This window comes from Nomia melanderi, chromosome 11 (genome assembly GCF_051020985.1).
Source record: "Nomia melanderi isolate GNS246 chromosome 11, iyNomMela1, whole genome shotgun sequence".
Lineage (NCBI taxonomy): Eukaryota > Metazoa > Arthropoda > Insecta > Hymenoptera > Halictidae > Nomia > Nomia melanderi.
The window spans coordinates 15,458,377-15,477,628 of record NC_135009.1 but is presented as its reverse complement, the minus strand read 5'-3'; the positions used below and the strand labels follow the sequence as shown (position 1 = coordinate 15,477,628).

General features: G+C 42.2%; 2 protein-coding genes across 4 annotated transcripts in view; one reads left to right on the top strand and one right to left on the bottom strand.

Moving 5' to 3' along the window:
* Positions 1-765: 765 nt before the first annotated feature.
* Positions 766-19,252, bottom strand: part of FMRFaR (FMRFamide Receptor) — a 44,770-nt gene continuing 26,283 nt past the window's right edge. For all 3 annotated transcript variants that reach the window (XM_031988458.2, XM_076372307.1, XM_031988459.2), the window contains exons 2-6: positions 13,239-13,597; positions 11,893-12,407; positions 8,388-8,656; positions 8,097-8,286; positions 766-3,342 (exon numbers count right to left, since the gene is read on the bottom strand). In XM_031988458.2, the coding sequence (XP_031844318.1) occupies positions 2,749-3,342; positions 8,097-8,286; positions 8,388-8,656; positions 11,893-12,186 (1,347 nt within the window). In that variant the 5' untranslated portion in view covers positions 12,187-12,407; positions 13,239-13,597 and the 3' untranslated portion in view covers positions 766-2,748. The remainder of the gene's footprint in view (positions 3,343-8,096; positions 8,287-8,387; positions 8,657-11,892; positions 12,408-13,238; positions 13,598-19,252) is intronic.
* Positions 14,856-19,252, top strand: part of LOC116432096 (uncharacterized) — a 98,913-nt gene continuing 94,516 nt past the window's right edge. The window contains exon 1 of the mRNA XM_031988456.2: positions 14,856-15,063. The gene's annotated coding sequence lies outside the window, so the exon portion shown is untranslated. The remainder of the gene's footprint in view (positions 15,064-19,252) is intronic.

Here is a 19,252-nt window from a genome sequence, read left to right as displayed (position 1 = left end):
GTAACATGAAAGTACGTCTAGTATTGTTTTTTTCTAATTCAAGCATAGGGATGTTGTAATTTGTTTTTGCAAAGAGAGACAGTTGTAATTAATTGTAATGTGGCGCAAGATGATAAGACATGAAAATTTATTTTGTCAATTATACTTAAGATATTGGGTACAGGGATTAATATTATCCGCTAAAAATGATATAAGTAGATCACTTTATTTATATGATAACATGATTCCTATCGATTAGACATATACATGTATATATACATATGTAATCACAAAGATTCCCAATATAACTGCAGTTTAATAGAAATTTCATGTCTAGACTGTAATATATATATATATATATATATTCGTTTAGTTCATGTATTTTTTTGTAGTACAATTGCAAGAGTGTTTCTTTTCCCCCATTTAATTTTACATTTCCTTATTTATATAGAACAGACATGTTTTCTATTCCGTTTATTACAAGTATGTTATCTTACTCGTAAAATACATCTGCCAGAAGTTCTGGTAGAAGTTTGTACGTCTTGATATTTGCAATCGATGCAGTGTTCATATAAAACGATGCACACTATAGAAACAATTATGTTCAAGTAAATTTGTAACTTAATGGAAGTTCATGAAATAAAGTGTGAAAGAATCTAAGAGATCTACTTGGTAAATGGTGTCAGGTACACATCCGTATTTAACTCTGAAATACTAAGGTGTAAATGCAGAAGAATCAGGACATACACAGGTATGGCGTTTGACGTGTTTATAAACAACCACGAATGAAATGTATTACGTCTTTATTTATTAGTGCAGATTAACGTATCGTAACAAAAATAAATCATTTCCTTCTTCCGTGTGATACACCTTAAAATATCAGAATACATTAACAATAATAATGCGACACGATGAACAGAAGTTTCTCGCACCTTAATATTTCCCTCGAGACACAGGCAAACACATTGAAGACGTTTGCACCGATAATTTCCTTGTGTACTTTCTAAGCGAGAAAATGATCCGATTGTAAATTCACTCAAACTTTCACGTCCACTTTTATTTCCCCTACATCATAAAAAGCGCCAGACTTTAATACTCCATTCACGTTTGTATCTCTTCCAAGACAAAGCTATAAATTCGATACCTATAAAAGTCAGCAAGAATAACGGAAAATCTACATTTACTCGTATCCTCTTTTTCTCATCCAACTTCTCTCTTCCAGAAGCGAAGCGTGCCGCGCGAATATATCAAAATAACATGTATAATCGACCAGTTGAATGTACAATTCGCTAAAACGTAGTGCACTGTAATACCGGAAACGCTTTTTCTTACAGTATAATTTCTCGCGTCTTCAATTCTCCTTCTTGCATTCGATTTCTATTTGCGTAAGGTAATCATTCGTCTGTTCTCCGGTGAATCGTATAAAAAAAAAGAAAATGTATATCCCATTTCTCGTGAACGAAACGTTATCACAAAGTTTATACCGACATGGTTCACGAATGACGACCTTACGCATTAGCGCGAAGACACGTTCCTCTATTTATGACGCTGAAATGCTTTTGTATACAATATATACACACGATGAAGCAGTCACACGTTGCACGTCGAGAAATGCATCGTGTTTCGCGAGTCCGACTGATCGTCGAATGACATCGGGGTGGCGGCGAATTGCGCGCACAGTTTTTTTCTCCCCGCAGTCCGTCCGAGTACATTCACACAAGCGATCTACGGTCCAGTGTTCCGTTCACGCCGACAATAGGAGAAAGTGCGGAGACACGAACAGTAAATCAAGAGAGAATTTTAATCGAGTTTTGATTCTAGGCTCACTCGTACGTTTCCTTCGAACGTCGCCGCTACGTTACCGACGTCTCCGGAACGATCGGCTCTCCGGTCGAAGCGTTGCAGAGTACGCTACCGTGGATCATGGATCCCGCACCGATTTTCTGGAAGCTAATCGGTCGAGAACATTCGCTAGACTCGCGAGAATCCGTGTAGACTCGGATGATCGTTTTAAAGGGGTAGTTGACGAACGTCAGAAGAACAATCTCGGTGAATTTTTCTTGTAATGACGGTTATAGTAACGTTCGGAGTCTCTTTGTAGCTTAGTTAGTTTTTGGTGATACATAATAATTTTTTGTAGCCTTAATTCTCTAAGAAAATAATTTCTATTAAAGATTGATGGAACATTGTTCAGAATATTTCAGAATTCCTTTTGTTTCACAATGACCTCGGTAAAGAAACGATGAACTCAAAATGTCAATTACTTTAGAATGCTCCAATCATTTGAAACTATTAACCCTTTGAATTCCAAATGGTTTTGTAATTTATCAGCAGCTGCAACTAATTTCTATGGTATCTCTAGTGAAAATGAAAAATGCTATAATATTCCTTCCATCTTTCATTTTCTTTCTCAGCAGAAAGTTTGGATGTGTGGAAAATCTAATGATTTTAGGGTAGTTTCTTTGACTCGTTAAAATATCTGATAACTGCGATATTGGAGCCTACAGAATTCAAAGGGTTAAGACACGTTTGCCAAGCAATACCGAGGAATTGATTAACAATATAAACATCAAACTACAAAAACCTATCATACATCACCAATAACAAAATAAGCTACAACTTCTACACCCTGGTAGCCTGATATTACAACAAAGATTCACAAAAGTCGATTATTTCTCCTGAAGCTCGTAGGTATTAGCTACCCCTTTAATAGACTTCCACTCGTTCAACGTCACACTGCAGTTCCCGAAGCACTCGGAGTCAGATTCGCTACAGGACCGAGTCCACGTCCTTCTTGCTCCAGCCATTCTGGTTACTAGACGTCCTGGACATCTGGCTGGGACTTCTAACGGGACTTCTCGCCGGATAATAGACGCACGGTCCCGGACTGCCCGGTCTGCCGGACGTTTTCAAGCTCTGCCGCGTGCTGCCGTTCGACACGTTGTTGTTCCTGCTGATGGTACTGGATCTGTTCAGATGATAGTGCCTGATCGAGTTCCTCAGCTCGATGTTGGTCATGTTGGTGACGATCGACTCGTCGTACGTTTGGAACTCCGGGCTGTCCCGTCCGGGCCCGAACAGCTTCGAGCTGCAGAACAGCTTGAGGAATATCCTCTTGAACTTCCGGCCGAATATCACGTAGATGATGAAGTTGATGCTGCTGTTGATCGTGACGAGGAGGTTGCCGGTCTGCACCAGCCAGAGCGGCGGGTCCGTGAAGAACGTCTCGTGGATGTTCGAGGCGAGCGGCAGGATGTTGCAGATTAGGAACACGATCACCACGCAGAGCAGCATCGTCGCCAGACCGATCTCGCGCCGCTGGTGTCTGGACAGCTGCTGCAGCTCCTTGTTCGCTTTTCTCACCTGAAACACGCGGAACTGTTACATCCTGTATTTATATTGTAATAGGTGTTTGTATGTTAATGTGGACTAGAGGATTTCGAGCTGGCACAAGCTTCTTATTTTTATTAAGCCTTACGTTATACTATTATCTAGTAATTTATGAAATATTTCCATTTGTAGACGGTTTTGTGTGTCGATACTTGGGGGCCTGAGAGATAGTCCAGGCCCACTGACTAATTTATGACCAAGAGGACCATGACCTGGGTCACGGTGGTTTTATTTTAGTAGCCCTACACATTCGACATCAGTTATCTGACAAATTGTAATTTGTCATTTTTCACCTCTATTTATATTGTAATAGGTATTTCTTTGTTAATGTAGACTAGACGATTTCGAGCTAGCACAAAATTCTTATTTTTATTAACATGTTGAACGCCACACGATTTCGCAGAGGAAAATACACAGAATGGAAGAAATATGATATTAAATCACTTGATTGAATTGCATTATAATTCCACGTTCATCTAGCTGAATGTCATTGTATTATGTAGCATCATATACAATATAGAAATGTTTTCATATAATTGTCGTTTCATTGAGTGAACTGTAGCAATTCGATTTGGTCGGGGGTCACCGGTGACCCCCATGGCATTCAACGCGTTAAGCCTTACATTATACTATTATCTAGTAATTTATGAAATATTTCCATTCATCAGTTATCTGACAAATTTGTAATTATCGTCAAGTAATTCGGTAGTTCTAGTGTTAATTGATCGAACTGTAATAATTCGACTTGATTGAGTTCACCGGTGACCCCCACGGCGTTCAGCGTGTTAATTGATCGCCGTAACGCGTCGTTTCTCTTCCAGGGTGTCCCGGAACGAGCGAAGGGAAGAGTTAAATGAGAACCGGCCAGGAACAGGCGGGGGCAACGCGAGAAATAATTAATGGTTCCCCGGACGAAGCGAAAAGTGAAAAATGGCGGGCGTATTCGGCACGGAAACGTTATTTTTCCCGCTCCCCCGGACCGCCGCGCGATACAGGCATTAATTTAGCGTGGACAAAATTCGACGAAAAACTGAGTGCTCCCAGGCGAGTGTATCTTTACGGCTGTCCGTTTCCGGCGTCGTTTTCACGTTTCACGGTTCTTCGTTTCCTGGGTCGCTTCAGGTAAATAGAAAATGGCGCCTAATATGGAACATTTGACGTCGAAATCGTGGAAACGGAGAAATTAACACACTGTTGACCGGTAATTTTACGTAGAAACTATTCCATGTCACCGGTTATTATTCCATAATTAACCAGTTAAGTGTGGAATTTAGTTTGAAAAATCTCTCATTGCGCGCAATAAAATCAAATAATAAAGTGTGTACTCGTTAAATGCAGGCCAAATGCAATTAAAATATATCCTAACGAGAAACTAAAGCGAAACGAAGAAGAATTGCATGTTAATCTCAAGAAATAAATAATCCATCGTTGAAAAAGTTAGCACCATTGACACTATAACTACTGAGCATTTAATACGACTAATATGCAATTCCTATAAAAATTGTAACAACAGATTATTTTCAATTTCTTCAGACATTCATTATAGTACTCAAATGAAGCTTCGTTCCTTAATTTACATATGTCTTCTCCTTATTTCGTTTCAAATAGTGTCGCCTATGTCTCATTGGAGAGTCGAATATTTCTAGTGACAAGCTTCCGAGTGCAAAGGGCTAAAAGTTTCGCTGTTCAAAATTCCAGAAATTGACCACCCTTAGATTCCGTTGTCGCAAAGAAGCACGGGGGTGGGAATCCTTGTACCTTCCTACAGAATAAACCCACACGAAACGGAAAATAAGGGTGGAAGCTGTCTGTCGTCCGAGATCACGATATCGTCGATATTTCCTCGATGCTTCCACTTTCGTCGTCGACGTCGTAAACCGGGATGGGAATACACGTTCGAGCGTGTCACACGTCGCGGGGGTGTGAACGTTTGTTTGCGTCCGTAACACGTCGGATTGCAACCGTTCGCTCCGCGCCTTTTACGTCTCCTAAACGCGCAGTATATTTTTTCGAACGTTCTCGTCGCCGTTAGCCGAGTCTCCGAGGATCAGAGATTGTTTTTCGCCTCGATGCAAACGAAATTTCTTATGTAGTCCGCGGGAGACCGCGCGGAAAGATTTATCTGGCCGGGCGCCATTTGGAAAATTGGTGTCGCGTCGTCTGAGCATAATCGCGGTGAGAGAACCAGCGGCGCGTATGAAAAATAAGCGATTGCTCTTTCAGAAGAATCCGAAGGACACTTTTATCGAGGTTTCAGCGAGGTCTGCATTCGATGGGCGACGTTGCAATCATTTGACTTGGCGAATTAATGTTTTGAGCATTGATGTTTGTAACAGAAATAATACTTTATGCAAGATTATTCGATGGATGACGTTGCAATCATTTGACTTGGCAAAGATAAATTATAGAATTTCGAAATTAATGTTTTGAGCATTGATGTTTGAAACAGAAATATAATAGTTTATGCAAGATCAAGATAACTATCGATAGTCTAGTAGATGAATATATGTAATTATTCGATGACGTCAATAATATAAAAAAAATTTGTATTTTGTAAGTTTAAATTGTACAATTCAATAAGATTTAGATTTATCATTTGTAAATGGTCTATATAAAATTATGATGAAAAGATGACTTTTTGTACGTGCGAATACGTTTCGTAAGAGAACTCAACTTTTACTTTCTTTATGATCCTTTATACCTTTGTTATTTATATAATTTTCAATGAACATAGAAAAACTAGTGTCATCGTTTTATTCTCTATTTCGTCCTTAATATGCTTTTTGAATCATATAAATATTGTTTCTTGTTCGCTTTTTATGAGCGTTTCCCCAGACCCTAGTAAAACCATGAAATTCGGCCGGTTATTTCACCTTTTTCTCGCCTGGCACTAAAAGGGTTAAAGTTACACGGGCCTACAGAGGGTTAATTAAAATCTCGATACCTACTCTTCTGTTACACGATATTTCAAACGCATAAGCTTCGTACGGTCTCGACGCCTCGCAGAAAACGCGAGTTCTCCCTTAAACTACCGCGAACATCGATGTTTCAGCGGGAAAAGGAAATTTCCTTTAAAGTGCTCGGCTAAGTGCGAGTGTTCAACGAAACGAATCGACAAGACGACGATCGACGACCGATACGCGACTTCGAAGTTGCTAAGGTTCTTCCGGTCGCGAACGGTAATCCCCGCGGCGCTCGCGAGAACGAAGCGTTCCGGCCGTCGATCACGGTTCCGAAGTTTCTCCGGCGCAACGTCGATACCCACAGAATCAATTCACCGTGGCGCTTACGTCACCGCGCGGCCGTGCGTTATCTGAAGCGTTTTATCAGGCAAAAAAAGCCGAGACCCGCATGTGTCGCGTCGCGCATTTCTATTTTCCTTCGGTCGGCCCCGCGGGAATGGTAATGCGGACGCTCGTTAGAATCGAAGGACTCGTCCGTTGAGTCATTCCCTCCGAAATTATGGTTATCATGGAACTGGGTTACAACAGAAGGTCCGCGTCCCACGCGGTTTCTCGCTGCTCGTGCGTTTCGATCACGACCGGAAGCTATTTCCATCGTTGTTTTCCTCTTCTGCTCTCGCTGTACCGGTGGATGCGTCCACGGTACGGGGCGGTCATGGTTCTTCGAGGGTGAGACGGTGCTTCGGGGCGAGAGCCGTGTCCCATAGGAAATTTATCCCGGCGTTTCGCCGTCGTTGCAGTTTACCTTCGTCGGGGGGGCCAAGGACGTTAATGATGCGCTCCTTGTACCGCGCTTTGCACGCTATAGTCGCCGCGTTCGGGTTGGGCATCGGTGATTAACACATTTGCATCACAGAAAGTGGAAGATTGATTCTCACCGACATAATTGTTGCAATTGCGTAAAAATGGTTCGGAACGTGTGAGACATGAGAAACCTATACAGCCATATGGCGATTGTTGGACTTATGAAATCGATCTTTCCTTTTTTCTTGTGATATACAAATTACAAGGTAGAAGCGCTTGTGGTGCAAATTGGTTGACACTAGAATATATTGATTGATCCTTTGCACTCGAGGGGTGACTCTCGCCACTTGATTTGATTTGCAAAATTATATGTAAGACTTTATAATTGTATAATTCAATTATGATTGAATATACCATATATTGATGCATCATACAAAGCTTAATATTATATATAAGGCTTTATAATATTAAGCTTTGTATGATGCTTAATATCATAGTAGATGCTTAATATTATATGCTTGTAGCTTTTCTATTATAAAGTCTTATATATAATATTAAGCTTTGTATGATGCATCAATATATGGAATATTCAATCATAATTGAATTATACAATTATAAAGTCTAATATATAATTTTGCAAACCAAATCAAGTGGTGAGAGTCACCTCTCGAGTGCAAAGGGTTAATCGAAGAAACAATATTCTTAGTTACTCAAGGATTCACTCGTCTCTTCGTTCTTCCTAAGTCAGCCTTTTTATGCATCGCTTCTAAACACGTATAATATCAGAAGGCGAGGCATCAACTTCAATTTTTGCTTCCCGGACTTACCCGCGCCGGCTTCCGATCGACTGATATATCGGTTCTGTCCGAAACGGTTACGTAGAATCGAACTAAGGTGATAACCATTACCGTCTACGTCAGTTCCGAGTTATATCCGTTTCACGCAGTTTTCGGGACTCCCCGGGTTTCTCCGGGAGCGGGGAGATAACAGTACCGATATCAAACGATCGATCGTCCTCACCCGCTGGTAAATGGCCGCGTTGAAGACCACCAGGGCGAGGAACGGGAACAGGTAGTATATGAAGAAGTACATCCAGTGTACGTAGAGTGTGACGTAGAGGTCGTTGCTCCTGAGGTCCGCCGGGTACAGGCAGTAGACCGTCACGTTGTACTTCCAGTGGACCTCCGTGAAGAAGTCGATCTCCCAGAATCTGCGGACAGCGGGCTTTCGTCAAGGTTTTCGGCTCAGCTTTTTGGCCAGCTTTTCGGCTAGGTTGAGAACAGACGAATGTATATCGGGGAGACCACTAACTTCGGTAGGTTATAAACGAAGGAGAAGATCACGATGACCAGCACAGCCAGCTGCGCTCGGCCGTACGTGCAGAAGGACCTCGCTTTCAGGGGATGGCAGACCGCGATGTATCTCTCCAGGGTTACCGTCAGCGTCAGGTACACCGTCGCTATCTGCGCCATGCACGACAACGGGTACAGGAACCGGACGATCTTCGGGTACACGATGAACTTGTAGTCGAACAGCAGACCGGTGTACGCGTAGATCGCGGGCAGCCCGTAGATCAGCACCTGGAATGATGAGAGTTAGGTAGCTGTCTGAGGTGTTAGTGGAGGTCCCAGGTTAGATGAGTCATTGGTTATCATTATTGTCTATATCTCTTTACTTTTGAACTAGAGGTTGGTTTGGCTAATGTGGAATTTGTATAATGGCTTGGTAATTGGTCGAACAAATGAACATTCATTGAGAGTTCGCCAGTGGAGGTCCCAGGTTAGCTAAGTCATTGGTTATTATTGTCTATCTCTATCTCTTTACTTTTGAACGAAAGGTTGGTTTGGCTAATGTGGAACTTGTACAATGTCTCTAACTGGTCGAACAAATTATGAACATTCATTGAGAGTTCGACAGTGGAGGTCCCATGTTAGCTAAGTTATTGGTTATCATTATTGCCTGTCTATATCTCTTTACTTTTGAAGTAAAGGTTGGTTTCATTAACGTGGAACTTATACAATATCTCGGTAATTGGTCGAACAAATTATGAACATTGATTGAGAGTTCGACAGTGGAGGTCCCATGTTAGCTAAGTTATTGGTTATCATTATTGCCTGTCTATATCTCTACTTTTGAAGTAAAGGTTGGTTTCATTAACGTGGAACTTATACAATATCTCGGTAATTGGTCGAACAAATTATGAACATTGATTGAGAGTTCGCCAGTGGAGGTCCCACGTTAGCCAAGTGATTAATTATCATTATAGTCAAATTAAGTGGTGGCGAATCACGTCCCAGCGCAAAGGGTTAACAGTTTGCGCACCAGAGCTTCTCAGAGAAATCTTGTTAGAAGGATCCACAGCGTTAGCTCGCACAGACGAACGCTGAGTAGCGCAACAGTATTCTCTTTAATCGAAATAATAGTGAACAATGCAACCCAGGAATACACTGCTTACACGATTTACATAAAAGAACAGTGAGCGACACAACGAAAAACCATAGATAAAATTCAAGTGCATCGTAGGTTATCGAAAGCGGTTGTATCCATGTGTTTTCCGCGCGAAATCCGCGCGGGAGCGGTTAAGCGAAACTTCAGATCCCGGGATCAACGTTCTTTTCCGATTGTATTTGCGTTTTCGAACGAGGAAATCGGGCTGGGAGACAGCCCGTTTGCGGATGGTTGGTCGAGCAACGTCGGATACCCGGGGGATCCTGGTATCGACCACGGCGAGTTCATTTGCCGATGTAACCGTGGCGGTTTACGTAACGCGACGGCGAAACGGATGATATTTTCCGCGGGTAAACAGCTCTCTGTCCTGCACGAGAGCTGTTCCAGCCACTTTCATCGGGAACTCGTATATCTGGATCATCGGCGTGGCGTAGACTACAACCTTTGCCTCGACGCGAGCTAGGATTCAAGATCTAATAGACTGGAATTGAAAACCCTTCCGTTGCAAACGGAAATTTAGTGCTTCTCGCGGTCCAAGGTCGACAATCTAATGCTCCTTGCTAAGAATCGAAATCCTATCTTCGCAGAGTGTAACAAGTAACGATTAGAAACCTAAAATGATCCATCCACAAGAGTTCAATTGAAGATCTAATAGACTGGAATTGAAAAACCTCGTTGCAAACGTTGCAAATTTAGTGCTTCCCACAGTCCAAGGTCGATAATCTAATGTTCCTTGCTGAGGATTACAATCCTATCTTCGCAGAACGTAACAAGCAACAATTAGAAACTTAACACTAGGTTTACATTTACTGTGCTTATTCTACTACACCTAGAAAAATTCATTTTCGTTCATTCGGATCTTGGAAGTTAGAGATTCAAAAATAGTTAATCAAAGTACATATTGATATAATTGCATCAATCAAACTCAAATTGACTCCGTAAACCTAGTGTTAAAACGATCCATCCGCAAGAGTTCACCGACGAAAGCGGTACAAACGGAAAAAGGAATAACAAAGGAGAGTTAATGAAAATAACATCGCCAGTTAGCAGGTAGAGCTAAGTGCTGATAAAGCTGATTCGAGGTTCACCGAGTAACTCCGCGGTCGCGCGTCGCGTTTAAATCGCGGGCTGGCGCACGCCCGACGTTCACGCCGACTCGTTTCGCTTGCAACAACTTGTTCGAGCTTTCGTGTTTCCCAGCGTAATAAATTAACGGGCGGTCGCGGCTGCGGCGTAGCACGCGAGGGGCTGGCCGTCACTTGTAAATTCTCGGCGACGGAATTGGTTTAGACGACGTCGGCTGGCGCGCGGCGAGCAACAGCCGGGACGATTCCTTTCTATCTTTCATTCTCCTTTTTACCTCCGCGGAATTTATGCCGACACTAGCGGCCAACCCTTTTAAGACGCTCTTCGGCGGTAGCCGAGGGTCGGAAGTGCTCGCGTAAATTTCGAGCTGCTCTGAAGTCGGCCATCGCGGCGGCCGTTACGGGATGGAACAAGCGGACGCGTTTCGCGGTTTGAAAGCCACCCCTTTGGCACTGATGGACATTTGAATACCAGTTTCGCGATTCGATGTTCCTGAGGATGTCGAGGTTACAATGGAAGAGGATTCGATATTCTGATTGGCTACCGAGGAATTAATTGTTTAATCCGTAGTATTCTAGGTTATTTTGTAATCTATCAATTGTAATGAATTTTTATAGTCCTGATTGGCTACCGAGGAATTTACTGTTTAACCCTTAGTATTCCAGGTTATTTTGCAATCTATCAATTGTAACTAATTTTTATAGTGAAAAATTGTAAAGTTTGATATTCAACATTAATCCTTTGCGGACGAAGATTCTTTGAAATATACAAAACCTTCAGGTCGAGCTAAATTATACATGGATTGCTTAATTAACAGAAGAAAAGAATACTAGGTGCTGATCTCTTGTCTGACTAATTAACACTAGAACTACCGAGCATTTAATACGATTAATATAAAATTTCCATAAAAATTGTAACGACAGATTATTTTTAGTTTCTTCAGAGATTCATTATAGTATTCAAATAAAGCTATTTATTCTCAAAATCATTTCGAAGATTCAATGCCTCAAAGATGTCAATAATTGCTAAACAAAAAAATCGAAACCAGTCATTCTGACTGGTACGGTAGTTCTAGTGTTAACCCTTTGAACTCTAGGCTCCAATATTGCAGTTACAATATCAAATATTTTAACGAATCAAAGAAACTACTCTCGAAACTACTAAGTTTCCAAAACATCATTCCTATCTCATCAGAAAACACAGAACTCCCAGCAAGAAAACTCTCGAGTGCAAAGGGTCGAAACACAACTCGTACCCGTTACAATCGAGCAACCGGACTCACCGAGATGACGATCAGTATAGTGTCGCATCTGGCCAGTCCGATCAGCAGGTAGTTGATCGACGACTTCATCTGCGGCCTCGACAGAATGATCATCGAGATCGCGTTCCCGAATATCCCGAAGAGGCCGATCACGTTGATCAGCACGCCGCAGATGATGAAATCGAACAGCCCGGTCAGATTCTCCTGCCTGCACTCGAGCGGCGCCTCCGAGTCGGCGTCGATCGGCAGGCTCGTCGAGAACTGCCCGCCATCGTTGTAACCGGTGCCCGTGAACGCTTCGTAGCTCGTTTCCATCGTTCCCGGCTACTTTCCTCCGCGTCTCTGCGGCCGCCTCGTCATCAGCATCCGACGACAGCCCGATCCGACCTCACGTTACCATCTTCGATCGGAATCTCTCGACTCTTCGCTCGTTTATCCCTCAGCCGGGCGCAACCGATCCAACGGGCACAATGTTTGCTTCGTCCTATCGAAGTGCTCGTTACCGGCCTCAGTAGCTTTTCGTTTTCTGCAGCGACCTATAATGTGCAGTAGGCATTTGAACATTGTGTGCGAGTCGCAGCATGCCTCTTAGGCACATCGCGCTCGGTCGCGGTAGAATTATACAGGGTGGAAATTATAAATTGCTGTCGAATATCTTCGAATATATTGTAGTATCGTAGGTTTAAGACAGTGACAGCGAGCGTTCTAAGGGTCGCGAAAGAGGAAGGGACTCATGGAGATAAGGCCCAAGGGTTGCTGGGTTTTTTCCGAAGAATACGTAAGCGAGGATGATGAGTGCGTGGTGGTGAGAGTGGGGTGCGTTTGGATTTGTTGGAAATGTGTCAATTATCGATTCCTGTTTTTTCTTAAATAAAACATTGAAAATACCATTAATACCACGATATTGATTATACGCGAAAATGTTTCAGACGAAACGTAGAAGAAGACAAAGTGGAAACTTTGGAAACGCCTAGCAAGAGAAGGTGCACTACATGCGCTAAGCCTAAGTTTATTGTCCGGTTTATTCTATTGTCCCTAGAAAAATTGATGTTCGACCATTTAGATATTGGAAGTGGGGATTCAAGATTAGGTTATTACGATACGTATTCTTGTACAACTTGTTTTAACCAAAACTGACATAAACGTTTGCCAAGTGATGCTTATAAGTAAACCTAGTGCTAAGAACGAGTGCATAAAGTGTAAACGTGTATTATGTATGGAACATGCTACTTTTTATTGTAACAAACGCTCAGAAATCGCTTCCGCCAATGTCATAGAGCAAATGTAATAATAAACATGTTTTTATTCGAGTAAACAGTTTGTTCTTTAAAAGTGGCCTTACAATGCGCCATCCTGTTCTCACTCACATTGCGCCTGACCGAGGGTTGTCGCCAGTCAGCTTCGACAGGTCGTTCGATCGGTGTCCGCAAGTTTTCGCTGTAGAGAAGAATCTTCCCACGGATTCGCCTCAGATAAATCGACTGACTGCCACTACCTCATCACCTCGCGAGAGCCGAGCGCCGAAGGCCCCGCTGCCATGACGAACTTTACCGCCGCTCCGAACCGCTAGCTGGATCCGAGGTTCTTCCCCGGGCCACCGTCGAGCGGCGCAGCATCGGTTTCAATTTGTCCAATCTCCACGGGACCCCCTCGCGGCGTGTACATCTGCGACGCGTCGTGGATCCGCGGTAATCCCCGCGGGAGCTCGCTCCGGCACCCCGGGGCACTGCAATCAGAAAGAGAAGCCATTACGATCGCGTTTCGGCGGTCCGCCGAAATGAATCCCCGCTGATTGAACGCAAACACCTGCTTCGAGCTCTGTTTAACGGCGGATTCGGGGACTCCCGCTCGACGGTTTATTGCGTCGTCCTTGGGGGAACGGGGGTTGCTCGTAGGCCGTGGAAATTCGAGTTAAAGTTACGGTTACGGTTCGACTCTCAAGGCTCAACCCTCTGAGGACGAACGTTTGACATTAGGTTTTCCTGTGTAAACGTGATAAACAGGTAGTTCGATTAACCCTTGAACTCGAGAGTTTTCTGTTGGAAATATTCAACAGTTTCCAATGAGTTACAGGCGACATTCTTTAACCCCTTGCCCTACGAGTGAGACTCGTGGAGATTTTCTACGTGATTCAACAAATATATATATTACTTAGTTAATTGGAATTCAAAGTAAATATTATTCCTTTGTAATCAACTATTGTACTTAACCCTTAGCACTCCAGATGGTTTTGTAATCTATCAGCGACTGTAACTAATTTTTATGGTATCCCTAGCGAAAATGGAAAATGCTATAACGTTTCTTAGATCTTTTATCTTCCTTGTTAGTGCAGAATTTGGACGCGTGAGAAATCGAATAATTGTAGGGCAGTGTCTTTGAGATTCATTAAAATATTTAATATTAGAACTGGTGCAATATTGGAGCCTACAGAGTTCAAAGGGTTAAAAGGAAATATAGGCGTAACGTATGCTTAGAATTTTCCTCTCTTTTCAATAAATTATTAACGACAAAGCAGCCGTATCGATCAGAGTTGAGAAAGAATTCATATTCCGAGGGGTTAACATCGAATCGACCGAATTCATCGTTAACCCTTTGCACTCCAGAAATTCTCCATTAGAAACACTCAACATTTTTTAATCAAATACCAACGACATTCTTTCAAACTGACTTAACGAAATTCGCACATAAATGAAAGAAAGCTGTTCTATTTCAATATCTTACATATCGATACATCATACAAAGTTTAATATTAAATGTCTAACTCCATAATTTCGCCGTATCAAATCAATTGACGACTAAGATGCGCCTACAGAGTGCAAAGGGTTAAAACAGGGCTGTACGTTTCGAAAAATCGTATCGCCAGGATTCCCACTCGAGCACGTTTCCAAAAATTGTTGATCACCGGCCGTTCGATCGGCGAGTTTGTCGACCTTTCCCGTACACATTGTGCGTCATCGTTGCTCTGTTTAAGACATAAACACCGGTCTCGACTTTGCTTTGCAAACAGCCGTTGGAGTAGGGGAACGCGTACACGATCTATGTACCCAGTGATTTATCGCGACGCGAGAGGTGCGTTAGTGGCCGCCAGAATTTCGGACGCGAAATTAACGAGAGAACGCTGGAACAGAGGACTATGCTTCTCGCCGACGGGACGTGACCTCTCGCCGACCAGCCATTTTGTCGCGATTGCCCGTAAGTTGGAACCTTTGTTTCGCCGATCGCGCCCCGGTCCCTTTACTCCCCCGACGATCGTGCCACCGTTTCGCCGTTCCACTGTCGATTGGCACGTCTCGACTCGTCGTTTGTTCGTCCCTTCCTACATGCCGCTTTGTTCGCTTCAATGACTCGATGTGTTCCGTGCTTACCGAATTTGTATCTGACGGTTATCTTTTTATTAACGTTGAACGCCGCGCGATTTAGAGCGAAGGACGCAAAATGGGGAAATATATTGAATCGTTTGATTGAATGGCGTTATTATTGCACGTTCATCTGGCTGAACATCACCATATTAGGTAGTATTGTCTATGATATAGAAATATTTTTAAGTCGTTTAAATGGTCATTTAATTGATTGAATTGCAGTAAATCGAAAGACATGCCACGCGCGTCGAGACGTTTCTGTTTAAAAATGGCCAACGATGTCTCATACATTGATAATCTTGTTGCGTTACGCATATTAGATTGTTTCGAAATGTAGCGCTCTATACAAAATGACTAACAAATGAAATTAATGCACACATCTGCATGAAATAGGTGAAAATAAAATTCATCGCGCGAGACTAAAATCTCTAAATTCATTTCCAGGGCAAATGGTTACGTTGGCTATCGTGGGGTCACCGGTGACCCAAGCAAATTGAATTACTACAGTTGTCTCAATTATTATTATATATTACAAATAATGCTAATTCCGTGACATTTAGCTAGAACGTGCAATAATAACGCAGTTCAATCGAATGATTTAATATATTTTTTCATTTTCTGTATTTTGCTCTAAATCCTCCGGCATTCGACGCGTTAACAATTCGCTGTTATCGTCGCATCGTCTCCTTTCCCGTGTTTCACCTCGACCTTACATCCAAAGGATTATTCCGTTGGGAGTGTAAATAAATAAATGAACATCGGGTTCATGCACCGACTCGTCGTTTCCGAAGAATTCTGCGAAGCGTCGTTCGAAATTCGAACGGAATCAATATGGTTCAAGGATTCGCGCTAGCTTCGGGTGATATCTTTAATCGCGAGCGTCTCTACACCTCAACGTAAACAAATTATGCTGACGCTCGGTATCGATGAATTTTAACTAGTAACTCCGTCCTAAACTCCGAGGATATTCTCTCGGTTATCGAAGCTCGTAAATATAATTTAGCTCGCGAGAAATGGGGAATAACAGAAGCTCGCGGATAACCTATCGTTCTGCCTTCGATTGTAATAATTATTGCTGACGCGTTTATACGGCGGAGATGGAAACGCGCCGTTAACAAACCACTCGCGGTGGAAAGACGCTTCTGTTGCAGGAACGTCGGGGACGCGTACACGTCGACAGGCAATTGTCACAGAAATGTCAATTTTCCAAAGTGTTTCGAAAAATATCGTTATATGCAAGATTATTAATAAACAAATTTAGTGTTTATACACTGGCACTTACACCGCAAGTTAACCCCTTGCTGTACAATGACGAGTGAGACTCGTGACGAAGATTTCTAGAAAAATTTAACAAGAATCAATGTTGTTCATTACCCACGGATCAAAGCAAACTACTTTGCTATTATCAATGTATTATCTTCGAATGAAATTTCCACTTGAAGTAGAACGGAAAATTTTGGTGTATTTCTTCCAAATTGTCGATAGTGAAATGTTACACGAGCTTAGCGACGAAAGTAAATAGTACGCGAAGTGGTTAACCCCTTGTCCTATGTTTTCCTTCGCAAATTCTGCTCGATGAAGCTGTTTCGTCGATGATTCACTGGGAAAAGAAACGAATTTCGCAGTTAACCCTTTGCGCTCGAGAGGTGACACTCACCACTTGACTTCATACAGTGGAACTTATAAAATTTGATATTTAATATTATATTTCCTATAATGCACCAATTTGGAAATATTTAAATAAAATAGCTTTGTTCCTCGATGTACGTGTGATTCCTCTTCGAATTAGTTTCACGGAATATCGTCTTTATCTCATCGTCAAATGTTCAAATATTTCTAGTGAAAACCTTCCGAGTGCAAAGGGTTAAGTTTGTTATAGTAGAAATGCTCGTTGCTATGGCATTTTCCTGAATGAAACAAATCGGCCGCGCAGAACGCGAGCGAAATTGCAGCGGAGAATTTCAACTTCGCCCGCGTTACTCCCTGCGAATTGTTTCGCGTGATATGTTATTCGTATCATTTTCACACATCTGAAACGCAGCGGATAAACCGAACCAAGTATTTTACATACGTGCCATATAAGTCGCTCTAAAGCAAATGCAGAGTCAGGTCTAGAGAAGTTAATGTCGCTTAACCCTTTGCGGACGACGGTTCTTAAAACATACTTCGCCAGATGAAGTTGAATTAAACATCAATTAAACAATAGAAAATAGGGAAAGTATGTGCCGATCTCTTACTGCTTAAATAATTAAATCGTCTGTTTAGGACCTAGTCTTCGAAATACGAAAATTTCGTCTCTAAATGTCAACTTTGAACTCTGTAGGCTCGAATATTGCACCAGTTACAATATTGAATATTTCAATGAATCAAAGGATCCTAAAATCATTAGATTTTCCACACACCGAAACTTTGTACTAAGGAACATAAAAGATCGAAGGAACGTTACATTTTTCATTTTCGCTAGAGCGCTGATTGATCTCGAGTGCCAAGGGTTAAGTTATTTCTAGCTCAGATATTTCTCGAAGCTATGAAAGGAAAGACCTGACCTAGGGAAACCGAGTAAATCCTCGAATAACTGAGAATATTATTGACTCCATTGAAATTTCTCAAGATCATCGCGTCGACTCGACTCCGAGCGCCTCGTATAAGCGTCGCAGTGTACGCCGTGCGCCAAATATATGTTAATAACGTCGTAGTTAGGTTAATCAACGTCGTAAGTATGCGACGTTGATACCGAGGCGAGGGAAAAGCGCAGGGAAATAGGGAAACAGAGGATAGTTAGTTGACGGTACGTCGAAGGGCCGTCCGGGGATCCAGCTGCGTATTTTTCAGCGAGGACACGCTGCAGCGCGCTGCAACGGAAGTTTCGTCGGGACCGTTTACGTTCCCAATTAAACTTTCGCGCGGGCCAGGTGCTCCGTTAAGTATATATAGCGTGCATCGCTCCAGCGAACTTCCTGTTTCCTGTCTCCGATAAATTGTTTCGAAAAGTAAATCGTTTAAATGTTTGCGTCGATATGATTCCGGGCCGCGCTGGAAACGAGCTCGCCAACTAATTTCCTCGGCCGACGGCGATTTCCGTTAACGCTGAACGCGTAGATGTTTCGTGTGTGTACACTCGTACCGTGAACAGTCGAGTGATTAGGTGGAAAGTAAAGGTAAATGAGTTACGTGAATTTTTATCAGAGGAAACCTGAGGAGAGGATTAACCCTTTGAACTCTGTAGGCTACAATATTGCAGTTATCAAATATTTTAACGAGTCAAAGAAACTAGCATAAAATCCTTTTCATAGATTGACGTTTATACTGCTAATTCCTCGGTATTGCTTGGCAAACGCGTCTTAACCCTTTGAACTCTGTAGGCTCCAATATTGCAGTTATCAAATATTTTAACGAGTCAAAGAAACTACCATAAAATCGTTTTCATGGATTGACGTTTATACTGTTAATTCCTCGGTATTGCTTGGCAAACGTGTTTTAACCCTTTGAACTGTGTAGGCTCCAATATTGCAGTTATCAAATATTTTAACGAATCAAAGAAACTACCCTAAAATCATTAGATTTCCCATGCATCTAAATTTTGTGCTGAAAAGGGAGATAAAACATTGAAGGAATGTTACAGCATTCTTCGTTTTCACTAGAGATACCATAAAGATTAGTTGCAGTTCCTGATAAATTACGAAACCATCTGGAGTGCTAAGGGTTAATGATGAATGAATGACCCATGCCTGATGTCTTTTCGCAATTATTAGAAGGGTAACAAATTTTCCTCTGAGAAATTAACACGTTGACTGCCACGTCGGTCGCCGATGACCGGAGCTCACAAATTACTTAACGATAATTAGAATTTGTCAGGTAATTAATATTGAACGGAAGTATTTCATAAATTACTAGATAATAGTGTGACGTAAGCATTCCGATACCAAACAACAAGTAACTGTTCCTCTTTGTCTTCGCCACCGAAGAATAAGCGAGACGTAAAACTCTGAAGGTTTTTGTGACAGTCGTCGTGTCAAATTCGT